The 22478-nt window shown below is 44.0% G+C and overlaps 1 protein-coding gene across 7 annotated transcripts in view; it reads left to right on the plus strand.

Annotated features, from left to right (window-relative positions):
* The window catches only part of LOC110502565 (girdin), an 88301-nt gene that overhangs the window by 55967 nt on the left and 9856 nt on the right, over positions 1–22478 (plus strand). For 4 of the 7 annotated variants that reach the window (XM_036960151.1, XM_036960154.1, XM_036960155.1 and 1 more), the window contains exons 9-26: positions 5064–5145; positions 6626–6784; positions 6959–7105; positions 7676–7820; positions 8617–8795; positions 9918–10055; positions 10598–10912; positions 11099–11854; positions 12158–12288; positions 12466–12604; positions 12926–13108; positions 13228–13389; positions 14230–14507; positions 16333–16476; positions 16768–16954; positions 17376–17521; positions 17658–17750; positions 18272–18474. In XM_036960151.1, the coding sequence (XP_036816046.1) occupies positions 5064–5145; positions 6626–6784; positions 6959–7105; positions 7676–7820; positions 8617–8795; positions 9918–10055; positions 10598–10912; positions 11099–11854; positions 12158–12288; positions 12466–12604; positions 12926–13108; positions 13228–13389; positions 14230–14507; positions 16333–16476; positions 16768–16954; positions 17376–17521; positions 17658–17750; positions 18272–18474 (3587 nt within the window). Of the gene's footprint in view, positions 1–5063; positions 5146–6625; positions 6785–6958; positions 7106–7675; positions 7821–8616; positions 8796–9917; positions 10056–10597; positions 10913–11098; positions 11855–12157; positions 12289–12465; positions 12605–12925; positions 13109–13227; positions 13390–14229; positions 14508–16332; positions 16477–16767; positions 16955–17375; positions 17522–17657; positions 17751–18271; positions 18475–19041; positions 19114–22478 lie in introns of all 7 variants that reach the window. The other 3 variants (XM_036960150.1, XM_021580698.2, XM_036960152.1) reach the window with 1 other exon arrangement.

Below are 22478 nucleotides of genomic sequence, written 5' to 3' on the forward strand. Positions count from 1 at the left end.
AACATCTGCAGTCCTCATGCCCACCTTGCAGCATGCCGAAGGCACATTCACGTTGATGAGCAGGCACCCTGGGCATCTTTCTTTTGGTGTTTTTCCAGAGTCAGTAGAAAGGCCTCTTTAGTGTCCTAAGTTTTCATAACTGTGACCTTAATTACCTACCGTTTGGAAGCTGTTAGTGTCTTAACGACCGCTCCACGGGTGCATGTTCATTAATAGTTTATGGTTTATTGAACCATGGGAAACGGTGTTTAAACACCTTTACAATGAAGATCTGTGAAGTTATTTGGATTTTTACAAATTATCTTTGAAAGACAGGGTCCTGAAATAGGGACATTTCTTTTTTTGCTGAGTTTAGTTACTCCACAATACTAAGCTAATTGACAGAGTGTAAAGGAAGCCTGTACAGAATAAAAATATTCCAAAACATGAATCCTGTATGGCACTCTAGTAAATTTGCAAAAAATGTTGCAAATAATTTAAATGTTTATCCTGAATACAAAGCGTAATGTTTTGGGGCAAATCCAACACACATCATTGAGTACCACTCTTCATATTTTCGAGCATGGTGGTGGCTTCATCATGTTATGGGTATGCTTGTCATTGACAAGGACAAGGGAGTTTTTTAGTGGATAGAAAGAATCGGAATAAAGCTAAGCACAGGCAAATTCCTAGAGGAAAACCTGATTGTCTACTTTCCAACAGACACTAGGAGACAAATTCACCTTTCAGCAGGACAAACTAGAACACAAGGCCAATTATACACTGGAGTGGCTTACCAAGACGACATTGAATGCTCCTGAGTGGCCTAGTTACAGTTTGACCTAAATTGGCTTGAAAATGGCTGTCTAGTAATTATCAACAACCAACTTGGAAAAGCGTGCAGAATTTGAAAAAGAATAGCAAATATTGTACAATCCCAGGTGTGCAAAGCTCTCATAGCTGTAATTGCTGCCAAAGGTGATTTTATATAAATGAGAGATTTCTGTGTTCGTCAGTACATTTTTAATTCAGGCTCTAACACAACAAAATGTGGAATAAGGGGTATGAATACTTTTCTGAAGGCACTGCATGTAATGTAATAGAATGAACAGTACCTGTGAAATAAATACAAATCAAACAAACCACTTCCATCTTCAGCTCTTATTTATTTCTGTGTGTCAGTAGAGTCACTCCCCATTCTCCACCATCGAGCTCTGCTTTCCAGTCTTATAAAAGGCAGACTGTTGAATCTCCCTCCAGTACCATGGACACTTGGGCTAGGCAGTAGATATTTTCCTGCCACTCCAGGAAAGCCGGTATGTGTTGGAGGGCTGTTAGGGCCTTTCAGTGGCTGGTGGCAGAACTTGTACAGACGGCCGGCGGTATCCACTCGCTTCTGGATATCCCTGTGGTTCTTGGCCAGTAGCCCATCAATAGCCATTGGCCGTGGCCTTGGTCCAGGACGAACTGCTGTCTTGTTGCCGCCCAGGGAGAAGCTTTCAGGGGCAGGCGTGGCGTGGCGTGGCTGGCAGAAGTCTGTGCTGCTGGGGCCGGATCGTTTTCAGCAGGGAGGAGAGAAGAGAGTCATGCATGTCCGTCCTCTCCTGAAATAGACAAAGAATTACCTTAAGTGATAATAATCGCACAGCTAAACTACATGAGTGGTGGAGAGGTAACTGTGTGATCATGTCGCTATGCTTTTTTTTGCGTTCAGTCACTAGGCACATGGAGCTTTTTTACGTTGTCTTTTTGTAAACGTTTAACTTGCTTTATCGTGTCTGTTAGTAATGCACGGTTTGACTCAAGAGAAAACAATGCATTAAAAATGAAGTATGAGGACACCGCTTCAAATCAGCGGATTTGAGTATTTCAGCCACACCTGTTGCTGACAGGTGTATAAAATTGAGCACACAGCCATGTAATCTCCCTAGACAAACATTGGCAGTAGAATGGCCTGTAGTGAAGAGCTCAGTGACTTTCAACGTGGCACCGTCATAGGATGCCACCTTTCCAACAAGTCAGTTTGTCACATTTCTGCATGCTCGAGCTGCCCCGGTCTACTGTGTTTTGTTATTGTGAATTAGAAACATCTAGGAGCAACAATGGCTAAGCCGCAAAGTTGTAGGCCACACAAGCTCACAGGACGGGGCCGCCGAGAGCTGAAGAACGCTATAGTAATAGCCATGATTTTGGAATGAGATGTTCGACGAGCAGATACTTTTGGCCATGTAGTATAGAATTTTTGTACAATTCATATTAAGGTACATGTATATATATTTTATATCTGGCGTTAGTGCGTAATCATAATCTTTAGGGCCTAAGTGTACGAGCACCAATGCATGCCAATTACCAAATGCTTTTGGGAACTTGGGCAGAAATAGTTTACATCGATCCACTGAGGCAAAAGCCGAGATAAAGGCACTTTACCGATGTCAACTAGATTCAAGCATTCATTCTATCGATGTATGACATATATTTTCTGGTGAGCAAGGGTTTATTTAGTCTTCTAGGGCAACAGGTAATGACAGAAGAAAACCTGCATGTACTGTATCTGAATATATTTGCAAATCGTATGTGTGATTTTGTGACTGCGTCAACCTGACCTTGTAGGACATTCAGTGATTAGCTTTGGCATCAAATACTATCAAAAGTACAGTAAAAGGATATTAAACATTCAGATCTGGATTGACAAGGAGGCTAAATCGTGTGAAGTTACAATCTCTAGGGCTTAGTCTACACAAGTTGAATAAAGGATGCAAGTGTGTAAGCACCTCTTAACCATTTGTGGTTCTTGCATGTTATTGTTCAACGCGAACAACAGTTGGGAATTGAAACGATTGATCTGTTTCTCAGTAATCCTGTTAATAATGCAACCAGGTGTATCTCATCTGATTGAGGATTGCTGACGATATCCATGTCTATCTGCATCGTTCCTACATTGCGTATCATGTGTTTCCCAAAACACCACGTAGCGTGAATCGTCTCTGTGCGTCATTGGAGCATGTGTTGATACTGACAGGATGGAAAGAAAGGCAGAACTGCTCTCGGTTTCAGCTTTCTCCATTCAAACCGTACCCCAACATTATAATTATCTCGCAATACTGACGACGGATCAGCTCCTAGAGAGATATTGCCACCTACAGCTGCAAATTGTGAGGCGGCTTATTCTAATGCTTACCCAATAAAAGTAATTGCGCACATGTTAGGCTACACATCATGAAATATGAGACAAATTACAGACAGTAGCCTAGCTAGCCTACAAGGAGCAAAATATAACTCATTTGATTGCACATTAAATGTAAATTGATGGGGTTGAAATAGGCCTATAGCCTACTGTATTTATATTTTAATGTAGTCATCTGTTTTCATTTGAAGCATGTTTTATACGTCACTTGTTTGTACCAATGTACCAAGAACATTGGCAACTTTGTAGTCAACTTTGTTCTGGAGTTATCAGCTGCCACAGAGAGACTGATAAACCATGTGATTCTGTGTTTAGCAGAGCTCTTCTGTGTATAAAGTGACGCGGGAGGGCAAAAAAGCATCTAACGACGCACTTATATGGTCTACGAGTGGTCTGAGGCAGGCATTAGATTATGATCGTTTTCAAGTGCAACGTTAATAATGATGGTTTTGGGAAACAGCTTGGATTTATTGACGCGCCTACAAAGGATCTAACGATTAGCTTAGCCTTAAAGACATGCGGCAGTACATTGACGTCTAAGAAAGTATTTTATAAAACTCCTGCATTGGCTGGATGTTTAGTTCACACATGCAGAATTACTGTCTAACTCAATTAGACACAAAATTCCTAGTTTGAAACTACTATTTTCTTGAAGCTGTGCCATGCCATTTCCCCGCACGTGGGTCAGCCCCATAGCAATTTGAGTTCTAGCCAATGAGCTTCAACCCCTTGCATTTGAGTGACAGCTAGCAAGAGGCCTAACCAGCATTTGTCAATGAGCGCGAGAGAGAGACACTTTTCGGGGACACTTTTTTTGGCTCATTAGTGCTACTTTCAGAACTACTAGCTAAAATGTACATGGCCCTCCATCTGCGTGAATGTGTGGGGTGTCTCTTTAATGTTAATTTAACCATTTTCAGACCAATGAATAACAGAAGAGTAGGGTGGTGACTTTCATTCAGTTATACTGTACCCCATATCAACCAACTAGCTAGTAGTGACAAGCCTACTTTGTCATTCAGTATTGCTGTAACGTAACTGTAGACTACTACTGTACCCCACCCACATCAGCCAAGTAGTTAGTGATAATAGCTAGTTATCTATAAAGAAACAATAAATGACATCGACAGATGTATAAAATAGAATACTGGATATGCAATATCTCGCCATCTCCCAACCCAGAAAGCAAAAAATAAATAAGTTTGTAAAATAACAAACATTCACTAAGTTGGTTTATATTTAGAAGTGTTTTACACCTTTGTCATTAGATAATTTATTTGAACTTATTTCCATATTTTACATGTGATAATACCACAGAGGGACAGACACCTGTAATAATCTGAAGTACTCAAAAGTGCCACTTAATGTCTTGTGATAGATCAAATCCTTGAAAGATACCAAAATGCTGGTAGTTTACTGGTAAATATTAAACATTACCAGTAATATACCCTCCGTTTGAAACCCTAACCATGAGTCTACAAAACTTTGGACTTATGGTTAATGAGAAGTTTTTCAATAATTTTCCAAAATGGAGGACAATGTATCCTGGCAGACCTTATGGATCCTTGAGGCCGATTTTGTTCAGCATGATGAAATACGCCTACATACCGAGTTTCAAGTCTCTAGGTCAAACAGACGGCGATATGAGGGTTTAAGTGAGACTGCTTATAACAGCGCCACCTATAGGCCAATCGGTGTTACTCATGGCCTCTAGTTTCTGTGCCAAATTAAAAAAATGTCAAGAAAAAATATTTATTCTAAGAATAACAACTGTGTGGGACAGTTATGGTGTTTGTGAGGAAGGATTTTTTTATGTGTTTTAAAAAAAAAAGTGTGATTGAAGACATTTCTCTCTCTCCCTTTCGCTCTCTGCCTCTTTCGCTCGCTCTCTCTCTTTCAGGGAGGAGAAGAGTGAGCAGCTGCTGGACTGTAGACAGGAGCTGGACAATATGGAGACTGAGAACAAGAGGATTCAGCAAGAGGTACTGGACAAAACAAACCTAGCTACTACAGCACAAATAAATATAGAACAGATTTCCAACTCTGCATTAGAAAGATGAAACTAGCACAACATATAGCCCAACATAACACATTACCGTCCAAACCCAGAGCAGACTGAGACCTCACTAGGTGTGGCACAGAATAGGTCAACACAGCTGAGTAATCACCGGGAGTCAATTACAGTCAGAGCTCCCGGTCCACGTCACATTACACAATTTAGCACCAGCATGACTCCACTTAATGCACGAATACACAGTCTGCCTTGGACCAACATGTCTCTTCTGATCTCCAGCTACACACTTTCACACACAAACTACGCACTGACCATGCTGCTGAGCTGTGCTAGGCATCAATCCAGATTTACAGGCCTGTCACACAGAGCTTGCCCGCCGACAACTGGACAAAAGCTCCACCTATAAGACACGTCGCCTGTTGTGCCCTGACTGCTCTCAAGGTTATACAACACATCAAACCATCTCCACCACCTCCTATTTGACATTCTTAATCATGAGGTTAATGCCTTTAACCAATTAGTGGCTGAGCTATCTATAGTTTGGCGATCTCCTTAGAAGTAGGCAAAGATGTTCTTTTATTTATAGTCTTTGCTGTAAACATGATTCGCAGCGCTAGAAAGTAGGGACCACAGCAACAGCATGGCAGAGGTGCTTGTTGTGTGTGTGTGTGTGGGGTCATTTCAAATCCCCTTTCCAGAGAAGATTACTGGCTAATGACCCTATTGACTAAGAGGAGCTTTAGTCTGTGTGTGTGTGTGTGTGTGTGTGTGTGTGTGTGTGTGTGTGTGCGCGCGCGCACGTCTACCTACTCAATCTATGGTGTGTTTGTTTACCAATATTAATTATGCCTGTGCGCAATGCATGTACATTGAGTGTATAAAACATTAGGAACACCTGCTCTTTCCATGACATAGCTTTCACCTAGTCAGTCTATGATCCCTTATTGATGTCACCTGTTAAATCTACTTCAATCAGTGTAGATGAAGGGGAGACAGGTTGCGTAAGGATTTTTAAGCCTTGAGATATGGATTGTGTATGTGTGCCTTTGAGGGTGAACGGGCAAGACAAAAGATCCAAGTGCCTTTGAATGAGGTATGAGGTAGGTGCCGGGCGCATCGGTTTGAGTCAAGAACTGCAACGCTGCTTTGTTTTTCACGCTCAAAAGTGTCCCATGTGTATCAAGAATGGTTCACCACCCAAAGGACTTCCAGCCAACTTGACCCAACTGTGAGAAGCATTGAGTCAACATGGGCCAGCATCCCTGTGGAACGCTTTCAACACCTTGTAGAGTCTATTCCCCGGCGAATTGAGGCTGTTCTGAGGTCAAAAGGGGGTGCAACTCAATATTAGGAAGGTGTTTTGTACGCTCAAGGGAAATGAGTCTGTGAAAACAAATATATTGTATGTGTGTGACACTGACATGAAGTGTTTTGTTTGTCCCCTCCAGAGCTTGCAGTTGTTGTCAGACGCGCGTGCTGCCAGGGCCTATCGTGACGAGCTGGACGTTCTGAGAGAGAAGGCCATCAGAGTGGACAAGCTGGAAAGTGAAGTGGGACGCTACAAGGAGAGGCTCCATGACATTGAGTTCTACAAAGCTAGAGTGGAGGTATGCCTTAACAAGTAAATAGCAGTTCAGCACCCAACAAGCTTGACGTGTCAATGAAGCTTCCATTGGGTGTAACATAAATCGACTTGTTTCCCCAATGTTTGTTTAATGTTGTGAGTCCTGTGTATTAGAAGTGATAGGGCTGCTGATGTTGATCTCTGCTGGGCCCTACAGGAGCTGAAGGAGGACAACCAGGTTCTGCTGGAGACCAAGGCCATGCTTGAGGACCAGCTAGAAGGAACCAGGGCTCGCTCTGACAAACTCCACGAACTGGAGAAAGAGAGCCTGCAGCTCAAATCCAAGATCCACGACATGGAAATGGTGAGGGAAAGATTGAGAATGAGAGACAGTGTTTTGTGTGGGATTAAAGTTAACAGACATGCTGGTATGTTTGTATATTTTCTCTTTATGGAACCATTTTGTAGGTTCTCTCTGAATAAAATCCCATATACTGTACTGAATAGGTTCTCACTGTAAAAGCCAATTTATGCTTGATCCTGAAATGTGATCCAGAGGCTCTGTATGGAGGGTGTGATGCAATTGCGGGGGCTTGCGGAGGCCAAAAGCAAGCTACGTACCCTACATTGTCGTGCGCCTCCCAAATTTTGTAACAATACGGAGGGCTGCGTATAGCTCTGCATTGACATGATTGGTTGACGATAGATGGGGGCGGTAGGTCCTGTATAAACACAAACTCACTTCCTTGACAACTTCCTTTACAACAGCTCTACGAAGCACAAGAAGTATGAATGCCTTGACTTCTACAGAGGCTGCATCGCAGTAAATGCTGTACTGTCAATGCAAACGCTGGAATTACCTTAAATCGGCTTTAAGGTTTAGCTAACTGTATAGCCATCCTGACAGTACGTTGTGTGTTTCTGTGTGCATCAGGAGCGGGACATGGACAGGAAGCGTATTGAGGAGCTGCTAGAGGAGAACCTGGTGCTAGAAATGGCCCAGAAACAGAGCATGGACGAGTCTCTCCACCTGGGCTGGGAGCTGGAGCAGCTCTCCAAGACCCCTGATCTGACAGAAGGTGAGCATCAGTAGGCCTACTGGGGCTCTGGCTTCAACCCCGGCCTTGGCCGACCATATATATATATATATATATATATATATATATATATATATATACACACACACACACACACACACACACCAGATTGGACAGGGTTTATTTACACATGATTAGCTCCTGTAATTAATATTTAATGAATCCGAGACCCAGATTAGCAACGGGCCTGGATTTGGAATGTTTAACTGGTCTTGGATCAGGATAAACCCTGTGTGTTTCCTCAGTAACTACAGTACTGATGTAGATCTACATTTAGGGATGTCCCATACTTCCTCTTCCCCTTGGGAAGTTCCCCAACACTATATCAGTACCTTTCTAAAATATCAAATCAGATTTTATTGGTCACATACACATGTTTAGCAGATATTATTGCAGATGCTTCTAGTTCTGACATTGCAGCAATATCTAACAAGTAATATCTAACAATTTCACAACATATACCCAATACAAACAAATCAAAAATCTAAGTAAAGGAATGGAATTCAGAATATATAAATATATGGACGGGACGAGCAATGTGGTAGCGGCATAGACCCAGTAGAGACAGTAGAATAGTATAGAATACAGTATATACATATGAGATCAGTAATGCAAGAGATGTAAACATTATTAAAGTGACTAGGCTTCCATTTATTAAAGTGGCCAATGATTTCAAGTCTGTGTATATAGGCAGCAGCCTCTCTGTGCTAGTGATGGCTGTTTTCAGTCTCTCGGTGCAGTATGTTGTGTGTTTGACATAGTTGGTTTCATTTTGTAGTGCCTCAGAAGTCTCTGGGCCACGAGGTGAATGAACTGACGTCCAGCCGCCTGCTGAAGCTGGAGAAGGAGAACCAGGCCCTGCTGAGAACCGTGGAGGAGCTGAGGGGCTCTGCCAGCGAGGACGCCCCTGCACACCGCCTCAAGGCCGACAAGGAGGACCAGAGGCTCACCCAGAGGGTCAGAGCAGCTTTTACACTTGTCCCATACGTCTTCACACTTGCTGCCTAAACATGGACCCTCATCTGCCCATCAATCATCTGCCCACTCCACATTGGCTCCTTATTGCATCAACAACATAATAATGGCTGCCTGCTCTGTAACCCTACAGTACACTAGCATCTTTCTCCAGCCCCCTATATTTCACCCCAGGACTTGGCTTTCAGGACTCATAGATCCATGACAACAGAGGGAGTTGAAAGGACTGAGTAAATCCTGAAGTCCATTTCCTATTATTTCTCAGACTTGACACTTGAAGGTTTCTCTAAGCTAACTCTCTCAGGCTATTTTCAGACACGCCTTCTCTGTGCACTCCACATAAAATGCATGAAATGTGCATTTCTCAAGCGAAACAGAGTTGGCAACAGCACTCGGTCTGTAAAAAAGCCCATTTAGAAGTGAATCCAAGCAGGAGCAATAAGAAGGCAATTTTGAGTTAAGCTGCTTTGACGTAATGAAGTGCTTGTGAGTATATATATCTATGATATGATTAGTAATAATCCGCCTGCTTTTTGAAGAACGGTGTGTGTGTGTGTGTGTGTGTATACAGTGCACTTGTAGTTGCTGTTGGTGCCACAGTGTTTGTGCGTCATGCGGTGAGCAGAAAGGACAGAAGGAGAGAACAGACCGAGGATGAAGCGGCTGCAGTGAAAAGCTTTTATTTGTAGATAATTCAGCCCTTCCCTTTGTAGAGGGTGTGAGTGACATGAGTGGTAATTACCCAGTGCAGTCTGACAGCATCCTCCGGAGGGGAGAGGAGACAACAGAGATTGGAGCCGGTGTTCATGGGAAGGGCTCTATATGGAGTCGCTTTTGCTTCTCTTTAATATAGGACGTGCATCACAACACGGAGCCACTGTAATTAGAGAAATATAAATGTCCGTGTATCATAGTCAATTCAGTTTTATTTTGGCCAATCAGGAAATTAAATTGAATAGTGGGTTCTTCAATTTCATTGACCGGATTACAATGTAATTGAGTCCAATTGTGATGGGTAATGATGTGGTACTGCATAGTGTCATTGTCTGTGATCTAAGTGACTGGGTGCCATGGTAACAGTGCGTCCTCTGTGTGTGCCTGCAGCTGGGGCAGCTGGAGAGTGAGCTGAACACAGGCAGGGAACGTCTGTGCAGTGCAGAGAGCCTCAGCACTGACCTGATGAAGGAGAAGGCTCTGTTGGAGAAAACCCTGGAGACACTGAGAGAGAACGCAGATAGACAGGTACACACACACACACACACACACACAGGCATGCATACATGTCCATGTTCAAGACACAAACAGCCTTTCATTTTAGGCTGGTCAAAGGACTGATTTGACCTTGTTCTGGTCTTGTTCCAAGAAACTCAAAACGACATTGCTACTTAATCATTATGGATCTGGATTGAGTTTTCTTAAAAGAGCGTAGTCTTTGTGCTTGCATTCTCCCAGTGAGTTTGAAGAGCTCTGTGTGACTTGGGGGGGGGGTGTAATGAAAGTAATGAAAGCCGACAGAATCTAATGAGGCCCCAGACACAGGGAGTTAAGATTGATGAGGTTTACAGTAGAATAACAGATCTCTGGTGAACCTACACTACAGGGTTCAGAGCTAGGGCCAGGAACTTCTCATGACCACTCGACCTGATTTAGGACAAATTCAGGACCCTAGGGTATTATAAGAGCAAAGAGTTTTTCTAGGGCTCTGTTCATATTAACACCATACTGAAGCATGACTCGAGTTGAAGCTGTCCCATAGCGCCACTCAGACGTCCTCCATGTTCCAGGTGAAAAGCCTGGAGCAGGAGAACGAGCATCTGACCCAGACTGTCTCGTCGCTGAGGCAGCGCTCCCAGGTGGGTGCTGAGGCGCGGGTCAAAGACGTGGAGAAGGAGAACCGCGTGCTGCACGAGTCCATCCGGGAGACCAGCTCCAAGCTCAACAAGCTGGAGTTTGAGCGCAAACAGCTGCGTAAGGACCTTGAGATGTACAAGGAGAAAGGCGAGAGGGCTGAGGAGCTGGAGGTGGAGGCGCAGCGGCTGGAGAGGGAGAACGAGGCCCTGCAGAAACGAGTAGCCAGTCTGGGCATCACCTGTGACAAGGTCGGCCCCTGCGTGCATTGGTGGCTGTAAACTTCACTTAGTTGTCGGTGTACCTGGTGTCTATTGTGTGCCAAATGAGTCACTTATTACTTTGTTGTGCAGCTCCTATTGTATAAAGCAGATGGGAGTTTGAATGAGGAAAAGTACTTTGTTGATAAATGTTCCCATATTCTCCCAAATCCTCAGGTGGTGTCTCTGGAGAAGGAGAACTCCGAGCTGGAGGTAGAAGGCCGACGTTTAAAGAAGGTGGTGGATGGCCTGCGGAGCACATCCTTCCAGTTAGAGGCCCTGGAGAAGGAGAACTCCCAGCTGGACGAGGAGAACCTGGAGCTTCGCAGGACTGCTGAGGTGCTCCGCTCGGCAGGGAACAAGGCGGCTCAGCTGGAGCTGGAGAACCTTGAGCTGGAGAGTGAGAGGAGCCAGCTGAAAAGGAGCCTGGAGCTGCTCAAGGCCTCCTCCAAGAAAACTGAGAGGCTCGAGGTGAGCAACCAGGGCCTGGATACGGAAAACCAGCGGCTGCAGAAGGCCCTGGACAACAGCAGCCGCAAGATGCAGCAGTTGGAGGGGGAGCTGCAGGATGTAGAGCAGGAGAACCAGAGCCTGCAGAGGAGCCTGGAGGAACTGAAGATCTCCAGCAAACGTCTGGAGCAGCTGGAGCAGGAAAATAAGACTCTGGAGCAGGAGAGCTCTCAGCTGGAGAAGGACAAGAAGCACCTGGAGAAGGACAACAAGAGGCTGAGACAGCAGGCGGAGATCAGGGACTCCAAGATGGACGAGGACAACCTTAAGATCAGCCACCTGGAGAAGGACAACCGTTCGCTGGGCAAGGAGATGACCTCCTTCAAGGACTCCTGCAACCGCCTCAAAGATCTGGAGAAGGAGAACAAGGAGCTGGTCAAACAGGCCACCATCGATAAGAAGACACTAGTCACTCTACGAGAGGTAATGATGTAGCGACTACCTTAGAGATGCATGTTGTAATGCTAGTGTATATATATTGTAATGGTAATGCATGGGGTGAATGCTCACAAGTCTTCAAATGTACATTTTAGAATATTCAGCTATAATCATTGCACCTGCATTATGCAAGAAGTAATTAAACCAGACCACTATGCCAACACTTTTTTCAACTTGGAACTCAACTATGTTCCATTAAGTACATTAAGATTGTATTATTCATTAATAAAGGATTACATTCTAGAGATTGAATGTAGAGTGACTCTGGATTGGCGTTTTATGTTTCAGGAACTGGTGAGTGAGAAACTGCGGACTCAGCAGATGAACAATGACCTGGAGAAACTGACCCACGAGCTGGAGAAGATAGGCCTCAACAAGGAGAGGCTGCTGCAGGACAAGCAGAGCTTTGACAACGACAGGTAATACACACACACAAACCATTATGCTGCTGCTCAAAGGTACCCATCCCCCCCCATGAATAATTGTGACCACATCACATAGTAGACACTCTGCCAACAATACGGTGTCAAGACATTGAATTCTATCCGCAAAATATCTTTGGTCTTTTAATGATTGTCAATGTCCCTTATGTGCAGGTACAAGCTGCTGGAGTTCAAGCTAGAGTCCACTCTCAAATCTACTCTGGAGATCAAGGAGGAGAAGATAGCAGCCTTGGAGGCCAGACTGCAGGAGTCCTCCAACCTCAACCAACAACTGCGCCAGGAGCTCAAAACTGTGAGTCCTAAACAATATAGAACAGCAGCCCAATGAACATCTGCACAAAAAAGAATTATCCCAGAGAGGTCCTGTGGTTATGCTTCTTTAACACGTGACACAGAGAAACACAATTCATTATTTATTCATTCCTTTTCCATTGTGTTATCTATTTATGAGCCACCAGGAGCCTAGAAAACCCAGAGAATAATTTCCGCAGCACATGTTTAACTCTGTGACAAAAACTAGAACCACTGGGGTGCCAGAACAGAGATGGAACTCATTAGCATGGGCATATTTTGGGGGATGGAGGTTTAACCCTTTCACCTTTGACCTCTCCAGGTAAAGAAGAACTATGAGGCCCTGCGACAGAGGGAGGAGGAGGAGAGGATGGTGCAGAACTCACCCCCCAGAAGAGGGGACAGGGAGGACTCTCAGGCGGTCAACAAGTGGGAGAAGGAGAGCCACGAGACCACCCGGGAACTGCTCAAGGTCAAAGACCGCCTCATCGAGGTGGAGAGAAACGTAAATAAACTCAATCTAATCAAGGTGGTCAAAATAGCCATCTTCGATACGATATGTGAAGGGCCTCTGTATATAATTAATGCATGCGTTAATCTTGTGTGTGTGTGTCTCATTTTCAGAATGCCACCCTACAAGCAGAGAAGCAGGCCCTGCATACCAATCTGAAGCAGCTGGAGACCCAGAGCAGTAACCTGCAGGCTCAGATTCTGGCTCTACAGAGACAGACTGCATCTCTACAGGAGAACAATACCACCCTACAGACCCAGAATGCCAAACTACAAGTAAGGGAAAGGAGGAAACCTAGTCAGTTGTACAACTGAATGCATTCAACTGAAATGTGTCTTCCGCATTTAACCCAACCCCTAAATCAGAGAGGTGCGGGGGGCTGCCATAATCGACATCCACGTCTTCGGCGCACGGGGAACAGTGGGTTAACTGCTGTCTCGGGCAGAACGACAGATTTTTACCTTGTCAGCTTGGGGCTTAGATCCAGCAACCTTTTCGGTTACTGTCCCAACTCTAACCACTAAGCCCTGGTTCCCTCTGTTGTTCCTTCACTGCTGTGCTCTGCACCCTATACGCTGGCCTTGTCTACACTGCATTGATAGCTTATATTGTAGTTTAAACCCTACCCAAGCTCTCCACTGCCATGTGGCTAGAGAGAATTCCCCTCTCATAAGCCACATCTATTTTGATATATTTTATGGCAGCGGTTCAACAAAATCTTTGGTCGTAAAATCTACATCTGAACAGGAATCGGATGCATTCTGCTGCATGTCAAATCTAACTTTGAACACGTCTGTGCTTGGGAATTTGTACTTTCAAAAAACATTTGACCACTGATGTATATCCAAATTGGACAAGAACATGCGACGTCTCAACCGTTAGTGTTTACTGGATGGACACATTGCCGCCTATTGCTCAGAACTGACACCTACACAAATTGTTTTGTGAGGTTATCGCCCTGCTTTTTTCCACACATAACTGGAGAATCTAATCCAATGCAATGCCTAGAAGGACATGACACAAGCCTTGAAAAAACAGACATAGTTAAGGGCATTTCTGAGCAACTGAGTTCAGATGGCACAGATGTCCAATCAGATGTCTTGTTTCCCCTTTAGGTGGAGAACTCCACCCTGAACTCCCAGAGCGGCACTCTCATGGCCCAGAATGCCCAGCTTGCGACACAGCAGTCCAGCACGGAGAACGAGAAGGAGGGGGCGATGAGGGAGAGGGAGGACCTGAGGTCCACCTATGAGATGCTACTGAGGGACCATGAGAAGTTGGCTGCCCTGCATGAGAGGCAGGCCTCAGAGTATGAGGGCCTCATTAGCAAACATGGAGGCCTGAAAAGTGCCCACAAGAGCCTGGAATCACAGCACAGAGACCTGGAGGACAGGTGGGGTTTCAACTGGTGCTGTTATGTGCCTACAGCATACTCTAGCACAGCTGGCATTGATCACACACTTAACCACACATTGCCAAATACACATGCATGACAGTCTTAGTATGCACTGAGTTCCACACTACCATTACACAGTGCTTAAGTCAGAGACACATACAGTTGAAGTCAGAAGTTTACATACACCTTAGCCAAATACATTTAAACTCAGTTTTTCACAATTCCTGACATTTAATCCTAATAACAATTCCCTGTTTTAGGTCAGGTAAGACCACTACTTTATTTTAAGAATGTGAAATGTCAGAAATAATAGTACAGTGATTTATTTCAGCTTTTATTTCTTTCATCACATTCCCAGTGGGTCAGAAGTTTACATGCACTCAATTAGTATTTGGTAGCATTGCCTTTAAATTGTTTAACTTGGGTCAAATGTTTCGGGTAGCCTTCCACAAGCGTCCCACAATAAGTTGGGTGAATTTTGGCCCATTCCTCCTGACAGAGCTGGTGTAACTGAGTCAGGTTTGTAGGCCTCCTTGCTCATACACGCTTTTTCAGTTCTGCCCACACATTTTCTATAGGATTGAGGTCAGGGCTTTGTGATGGCCACTCCAATACCTTGACTTTGTTGTCCTTAAGCCATTTTGCCACAACTTTGGAAGGATGCTTGGGGTCATTGTCCATTTGGTAGACCATTTTTGACCAAGCTTTAACTTCCTTACTGATGACTTTAGATGTTGCTTCAATATATCCACATAATTTTCCTTCCGCATGATGCCATCTATTTTGTGAAGTTCACCAGACCCTCCTGCAGCAAAGCACCCCCACAACATGATGGTGCCACCCCCGTGCTTCACGGTTGGGATGGTGTTCTTCGGCTTGCAAGCCTCCCCTTTCTCCATTATGTTTGGAGGTCATTATGGCCAAACGGTTCTATTTTTGTTTCATCAGACCAGAGGACATTCTCCAAAAAGTACAATCTTTGTCCCCATGTGCAGTTGCAAACCGTAGTCTGGCTTTTTTATGGCGGTTTTGGAGCAGTGGCTTCTTCCTTGCTGAGCGGCCTTTCAGGTTATGTCGATATAGGACTCATTTTACTGTGAATATAGATACTTTTGTACCGGTTTCCTCCAGCATCTTCATAAGATCCTTTACCGTTGTTCTGGGATTGATTTGCACTTTTCACACCAAAGTACGTTCATCTCTAGGAGACAAAATGCGTCTCCTTCCTGAGCGGTATGACGGCTGCGTGGTCCCATGGTGTTTATACTTGCGTACTATTGTTTGTACAGATGAACCTTCAAGCGTTTGGAAATTGCTCCCAAGGATGAACCGGACTTGTGGTCTACAATTCTGAGGTCTTGGCTGATTTCTTTTGATTTTCCCATGTCAAGCAAAGAGTTACTGAGTTTGAAGGTAGGCCTTGAAATACATCCACAGGTACACCTCCAATTGACTCAAATTATGTCAATTAGCTTATCAGAAGCTTCTAAAGCCATTACATAATTTTCTGGAATTTTCCAAGCTGTTTAAAGGCACAGTTAACTTAGTCTATGTAAACTTCTGACCCACTGGAATTGTGATACAGTCAATTATAAGTGAAATAATCTGTCTGTAAACAATTGCTTGAAAAATGACTTGTCGTGCACAAAGTAGATGTCCTAACCAACTTGCCAAAACTTTAGTTTGTTTAACAAGAAATTTGTGGAGTTGTTGAAAAACTAGTTTTAATGACTCAAACCTAAGTGTATGTAAAAATTTGACTTCAACTGTATATATACACACAGCTGCCATCCACTAACCAACCGGTGGTAATGTGTTGCAGGTATAATCAGCTGCTGAGGCAGAAGGATCAGCTGGAGGAGCTGGAGAAACAGCTGAAGGCAGAGCAGGAGAAGATGCTGTCTGAGAACAAGAGCCACGAGGCCACGGCTATAGACTACCACAAACTGAAAGAGGAGAATGAAAGGTGAGTGTTTCAGGGTTAAGCTGAGGTCTGTGTGTGTTTGTATGAGGGGGGGGGGGGGGGGGGGGGGAATTTACCCTGAGGGTTACTTTGAGGTGCAAGGGAACATCCTTAAGCTGTCAATCCAGGTACAGAGAAATCTGTGCATCAAGGTTTTTAGAGAGAGGGGGAAATAAAATAAGCATGTTTTGAGTGGCAATATGCAGACATTTTTAAGTGGTTGCAATTAGAGAACTAACCAGGGGGCTATGAGTAAAGAATGTGCTGTTTAAAACACATGACGTCTGTGTGTAGGCTGAACATGGCACACCGCCAGCTGGTGAAGGATAATGAGGGCCTGCAGGTTGACCATAAGAACCTGAAGAGCCAGATGAACGGTGCCAAGCTGGAACAGACCCGCCTGGAGGCAGAGTTCTCCAAACTCAAAGAGCAGTACCAGCAGCTGGACATCACCTCCACCAAGCTCACCAACCAGTGTGAGGTACGGTTACACACCCCTCAGTCCCCTTTCACTCCCACTCACTAACCAGTGTGAGGTACTACAATATCTGTACCGCCTACCCATAAACCAACCATTAGATTATAATTATTATGTTCCGCATATTTTCAAACTCTATCACAGGTAACTCTTGGTAAATGTAGTCCTATGTTATGTAAGTGTTCAAAGCTGATATGTGGCCTCGGTCCAGACATGACTATGTTTGCCTGACATCTGTCTGTTGGAAAGGAAGGCTGATAGCTGGTTTCTCAATACTATGCTCTTTAAGGCTTAACAAGTGTCTGACCTGTATTCACCCACTGTGAAGGGAAGGCACAGCCCACGTGTAATATATACAACCATGTGAAAGCAACTTGGACACTAACAACTTTGCTCAAATAATAGTCTATTTCTCTCACCCTAGTTGCTGAGTCAGTTGAAGGGGAACCTGGAGGAGGAGAACCGTCACCTGCTGGACCAGATCCAGACCCTGATGCTGCAGAACCGCACCCTGCTAGAACAGACCATGGAGAGCAAGGACCTGTTCCACGTAGAACAGAGACAGTACATGTGAGAGATGACCCCACTATTACATTTTGTAACCAGTGTTCAAGTTAACGTTTCAATAAGAGAGAGATGTCTGTTTCTTGGCTATGTAGATAGATGTCATTTGTTCCTGTGCCTAACTGGTCTTTCCCTCCTTCAGTGACAAGCTGAACGAGTTGAGGAGACAGAAGGAGAAGCTTGAAGAGAAGATCATGGACCAGTACAAGTTTTATGACCCCTCTCCTCCACGGAGGTAAGTAGCTAGGAGGAAGTCCACTGCTATCCTTGTGGTTGGTGCTTTGACCATATCAGCCTCTGTCGTAGTAAACAGCTGACTGAGACAAAGCTGACATCCCCCAAATGAAAATGAAATGTAGAACTGCGGTGGATTGCTGCAGTTGTCTGGTTATGGTTAATTCCATTGCATAACCAACTGCCCTGGATCGTATGTGCTTAACCATTCAGTTCTGATTCATTTCCATGCCTGTCTTAATGCATATGGTTTACGTCTGAACCTAACCAACTCCTGCATATGGTTCAAATTAACCAAGAAGCTCTGGTTCATCTTTATGCCTAACCACCATCATCATAACTGACTCTGGGGAATTGGGAGGCTGTGGTTTACAAGAACACCCCGGATGCTGGTTCAATAAGGCACAAAATGGGAATACATCCTTTAATTTAAAAAGTTTTCCGCTCTTTTTGTGCCTACTGAACACTACCCAGAGTCAAATAATTTACCCTAATTACAAAACCCTCTCTCTCTCATCTCAGACGAGAGAATTGGATCACCCTGAAGATGAAGAAGCTGATCAAGCCGAGGAGTCGGGAGCGGATGCGTTCCCTGACACTGACTCCCACGCGCTCCGAGTCCAGCGAGGGCTTCCTGGGGCTTCCTCTGGACAGCCAGGACTCTTCCTCCATAGGCTCTGGCTCCAACTCCCTGGACGACACACTGACACAAAAGAGGAACAGCAGTGAGTAGAAGCTCTCTGACCTGCATGGAAAACACCCTACTGATCAGATCAAATCGAGCCTTATTTCAAGTGCATTAAAACACATCAATATACTTTACGGTAAAATAGACACAATAGAAGGAAGTAATAGACCTATATTTTGAAAGAGAGTCCGCTCCAGACCAGAAAAGAGTCTAGGACTAGGTCTTCCTCTCACTCAATATGTCCCTTCCTCTGATCAGAAGGACTAACAGACGGGAAGAAAGACTAGATCACATATTAGTTAAATAAGACACTGGGAGCAGAGCGTATGTCAATAAATACATGCGGTTTAAACACAGGAAATGCATGGTCAGACAGAGGCAGATACTTGTAATATGATGCACGCAGACAGAGAAACCGAAGTACACTGGGTCAGACAGAAAAGTACATGCTGGCACAGACATTAGAACATGAGCAGGGCTCAGTTGTAGACAGGGAGGTATGCAGGTCAGGAGACACCAGGACAGTAGCCCCTTGTTGCTGTGTGGTGGCTGGTTGTGTGAACCTAATGCTTCCTGTGCTTGTTTTTCCCTCTCTATGCGATAGGGAAGAAAGACTCTCAGAGAGTGCAGCACTCCCATGTGCAGAGTAACCAGGGTAACCAAGGTTCCTCTAATGGTATGCTGAGAGGGGAGGGCTGGGCGGGGCTTGTAGTCAAGCTGTCGTGTCACTCAAGGCACGTCAACATGTCGTGTCTCATCCTTCAGTCAATGGTCGCGTTCCCCTACTTAGACGTTGCATGCATCAACCAATGTTTGCGTGCCACATCATCGGCTGTGTCATTGACTGATACATTGCTATAACATATGTGATTAGCTGATACATAAAATACCTATCCAGGTGTTGTAAGATCTGGCAGGTGTCAGCAATGCCTGGGCAGAGGAACGCACCCACATTCCATACCTATTAAACGGTGTAGTGCATTATATGTAACCTGTGCTCAATGCACCAGCTATGTATGTATGTGTGTGTATATATGGGTTTCTTAATTTTTTACTATTTTCTACATTGTTATATTGAAGACATCAAAACTATGAAATAACACATATGGAATCATGTAGTAACCAAAAAAGTGTAAAAATATATTTTATATGTCAGATTCGTCAAAGTAGTCAACCTTTTGCCTTGATGACAGCTTTGCACACTCTTGGCATTCTCTCAACCAGCTTCAAGAGGTAGTCACCAGGAATGCATTTAAATTAACTGGTGTGCCTTGTTAAATTGTTAATTTCTTACCTCAATGCGTTTGAGCAAATCAGTTGTGTTGTGACAAGGTAGGGGTGCTATACAGAAAATAGCCCTATTTGGTAAAAGACCAAGTCCATATTTATGGTAGGGCAGCTCAAATGAGCAAAGAGAAACGACAATCCATCATTACTTTAATCCGGAAAATGTCAAGAACTTTGAAGGTTCCTTCAAGTGCAGTCACAAAAACCATGAAGCGCTATGATGAAACTGGCTCTCACGAGGACCGCCACAGGAAAGGAAGACCCAGAGTTACCTCTGCTGCAGAGGATATGTTCATTAGAGTTACCAGCCTCAGACATTGCAGCCCAAATAAATGCTTCACAGAGTTCAGGTAAACGACACAACATCAACTGTTCAGAGGAGACTGCGTGAATCAGGCCTTCATGGTCGAATTGCTGCAAAGAACCCACCACTAAAGGACAGCAATAAGAAGACTTGCTTGGGCCAAGAAACACAAGCAATGAACATTAGACTGGTGGAAATATGTTCTTTAATCTGATGAGTCCAAAAGTTAGATTTTTGGTTCGAGCCGCCGTGTCTTTGTGAGATGCAGAGTAAGTGAACAAATTATCTCCGCATGTGTGGTTCCGCATGTGTGCTGCATCAGATGACCTGGCCTCCACATTCACCTGACCTCAACCCAATTGAGATGGTTTAAGGTGAGTTGGAACGCAGAGTGAAGGAAAAGCAGTCAACAAGTGCTCAGCATATGTGGGAACTCCTTCAAGACTGTTGGAGAAGCATTCCATGTGAAGCTGGTTGAGAGAATGCCAAGAGTGTGCAAAGCTGTCATCAAGACAAAAGGTGGCTACTTTGAACAATCTCATAAATGTATTTTGATTGTTATTTTATAGTTTTGATGTCTTCTCTATTATTCTACAATGTTGAAAAGAGTCAAAATAAAGACAAACCCTTGAATGAGTAGGTGTGTCCAAACTTTTGACTGGGATTGTATATGGATATACAGTGCCTTGCGAAAGTATTCGGCCCCCTTGAACTTTGCGACCTTTTGCCACATTTCAGGCTTCAAACATAAAGATATAAAACTGTATTTTTTTGTGAAGAATCAACAACAAGTGGGACACAATCATGAAGTGGAACGACATTTATTGGATATTTCAAACTTTTTTAACAAATCAAAAACTGAAAAATTGGGCGTGCAAAATTATTCAGCCCCTTTACTTTCAGTGCAGCAAACTCTCTCCAGAAGTTCAGTGAGGATCTCTGAATGATCCAATGTTGACCTAAATGACTAATGATGATAAATACAATCCACCTGTGTGTAATCAAGTCTCTGTGTAAATGCACCTGCACTGTGATAGTCTCAGAGGTCCGTTAAAAGCGCAGAGAGCATCATGAAGAACAAGGAACACACCAGGCAGGTCCGAGATACTGTTGTGAAGAAGTTTAAAGCCGGATTTGGATACAAAAAGATTTCCCAAGCTTTAAACATCCCAAGGAGCACTGTGCAAGCGATAATATTGAAATGGAAGGAGTATCAGACTTTCAGCTCATACAAGGAGAAGACTGATCAGAGATGCAGCCAAGAGGCCCATGATCACTCTGGATGAACTGCAGAGATCTACAGCTGAGGTGGGAGACTCTGTCCATAGGACAACAATCAGTCATATATTGCACAAATCTGGCCTTTATGGAAGAGTGGCAAGAAAGCCATTTCTTAAAGATATCCATAAAAAGTGTCGTTTTAAAGTTTGCCACAAGCCACCTGGGAGACACACCAAACATGTGGAAGAAGGTGCTCTGGTCAGATGAAACCAAAATTGAACTTTTTGGCAACAATGCAAAACGTTATGTTTGGCATAAAAAAAACACAGCTGAACACACCATCCCCACTGTCAACATAGTGGTGGCAGCATCATGGTTTGGGCCTGCTTTTCTTCAGCAGGGACAGGGAAGATAAAATTAATTAAAATTGATGGGAAGATGGATGGAGCCAAATACAGGACCATTCTGGAAGAAAACCTGATGGAGTCTGCAAAAGACCTGAGACTGGGACGGAGATTTGTTTTCCAACAAGACAATGATCCAAAACATAAAGCAAAATCTACAATGGAATGGTTCAAAAATAAACATATCCAGGTGTTAGAATGGCCAAGTCAAAGAATCTGAATCCAATCGAGAATCTGTGGAAAGAACTGAAAACTGCTGTTCACAAATGCTCTCCATCCAACCTCACTGAGCTCGAGCTGTTTTACAAGGAGGAATGGGAAAAAAATGTCAGTCTCTCGATGTGCAAAACTGATAGAAACATACCCCAAGCGACTTACAGCTGTAATCGCAGCAAAAGGTGGCGCTACAAAGTATTAACTTAAGTGGGCTGAATAATTTTGCACGCCCAATTTTTCATGTTTTGATTTGTTAAAAAAGTTTGAAATATCCAATAAATGTCGTTCCACTTCATGATTGTGTCCCACTTGTTGTTGATTCTTCACAAAAAATACAGTTTTATATCTTTATGTTTGAAGCCTGAAATGTGGCAAAAGGTCGCAAAGTTCAAGGGGGCCGAATACTTTTGCAAGGCACTGTATATATAGATAGATCTGTCTCTCTCTCTCTCTCTCTCTCGATATATGTCTATCTCAAACAGACGCACACAAACATCAACATCACACCTGCCCAGACCCTATCTCCAGTGTCTGCACTACTTTCTCCCACATCCTCAAATCGCACCATTTTGTTCCTTTCTGTCACCCACACTCTTTCAATATTTAGAT

This window comes from Oncorhynchus mykiss, chromosome 23 (genome assembly GCF_013265735.2).
Source record: "Oncorhynchus mykiss isolate Arlee chromosome 23, USDA_OmykA_1.1, whole genome shotgun sequence".
Taxonomy (NCBI): domain Eukaryota; kingdom Metazoa; phylum Chordata; class Actinopteri; order Salmoniformes; family Salmonidae; genus Oncorhynchus; species Oncorhynchus mykiss.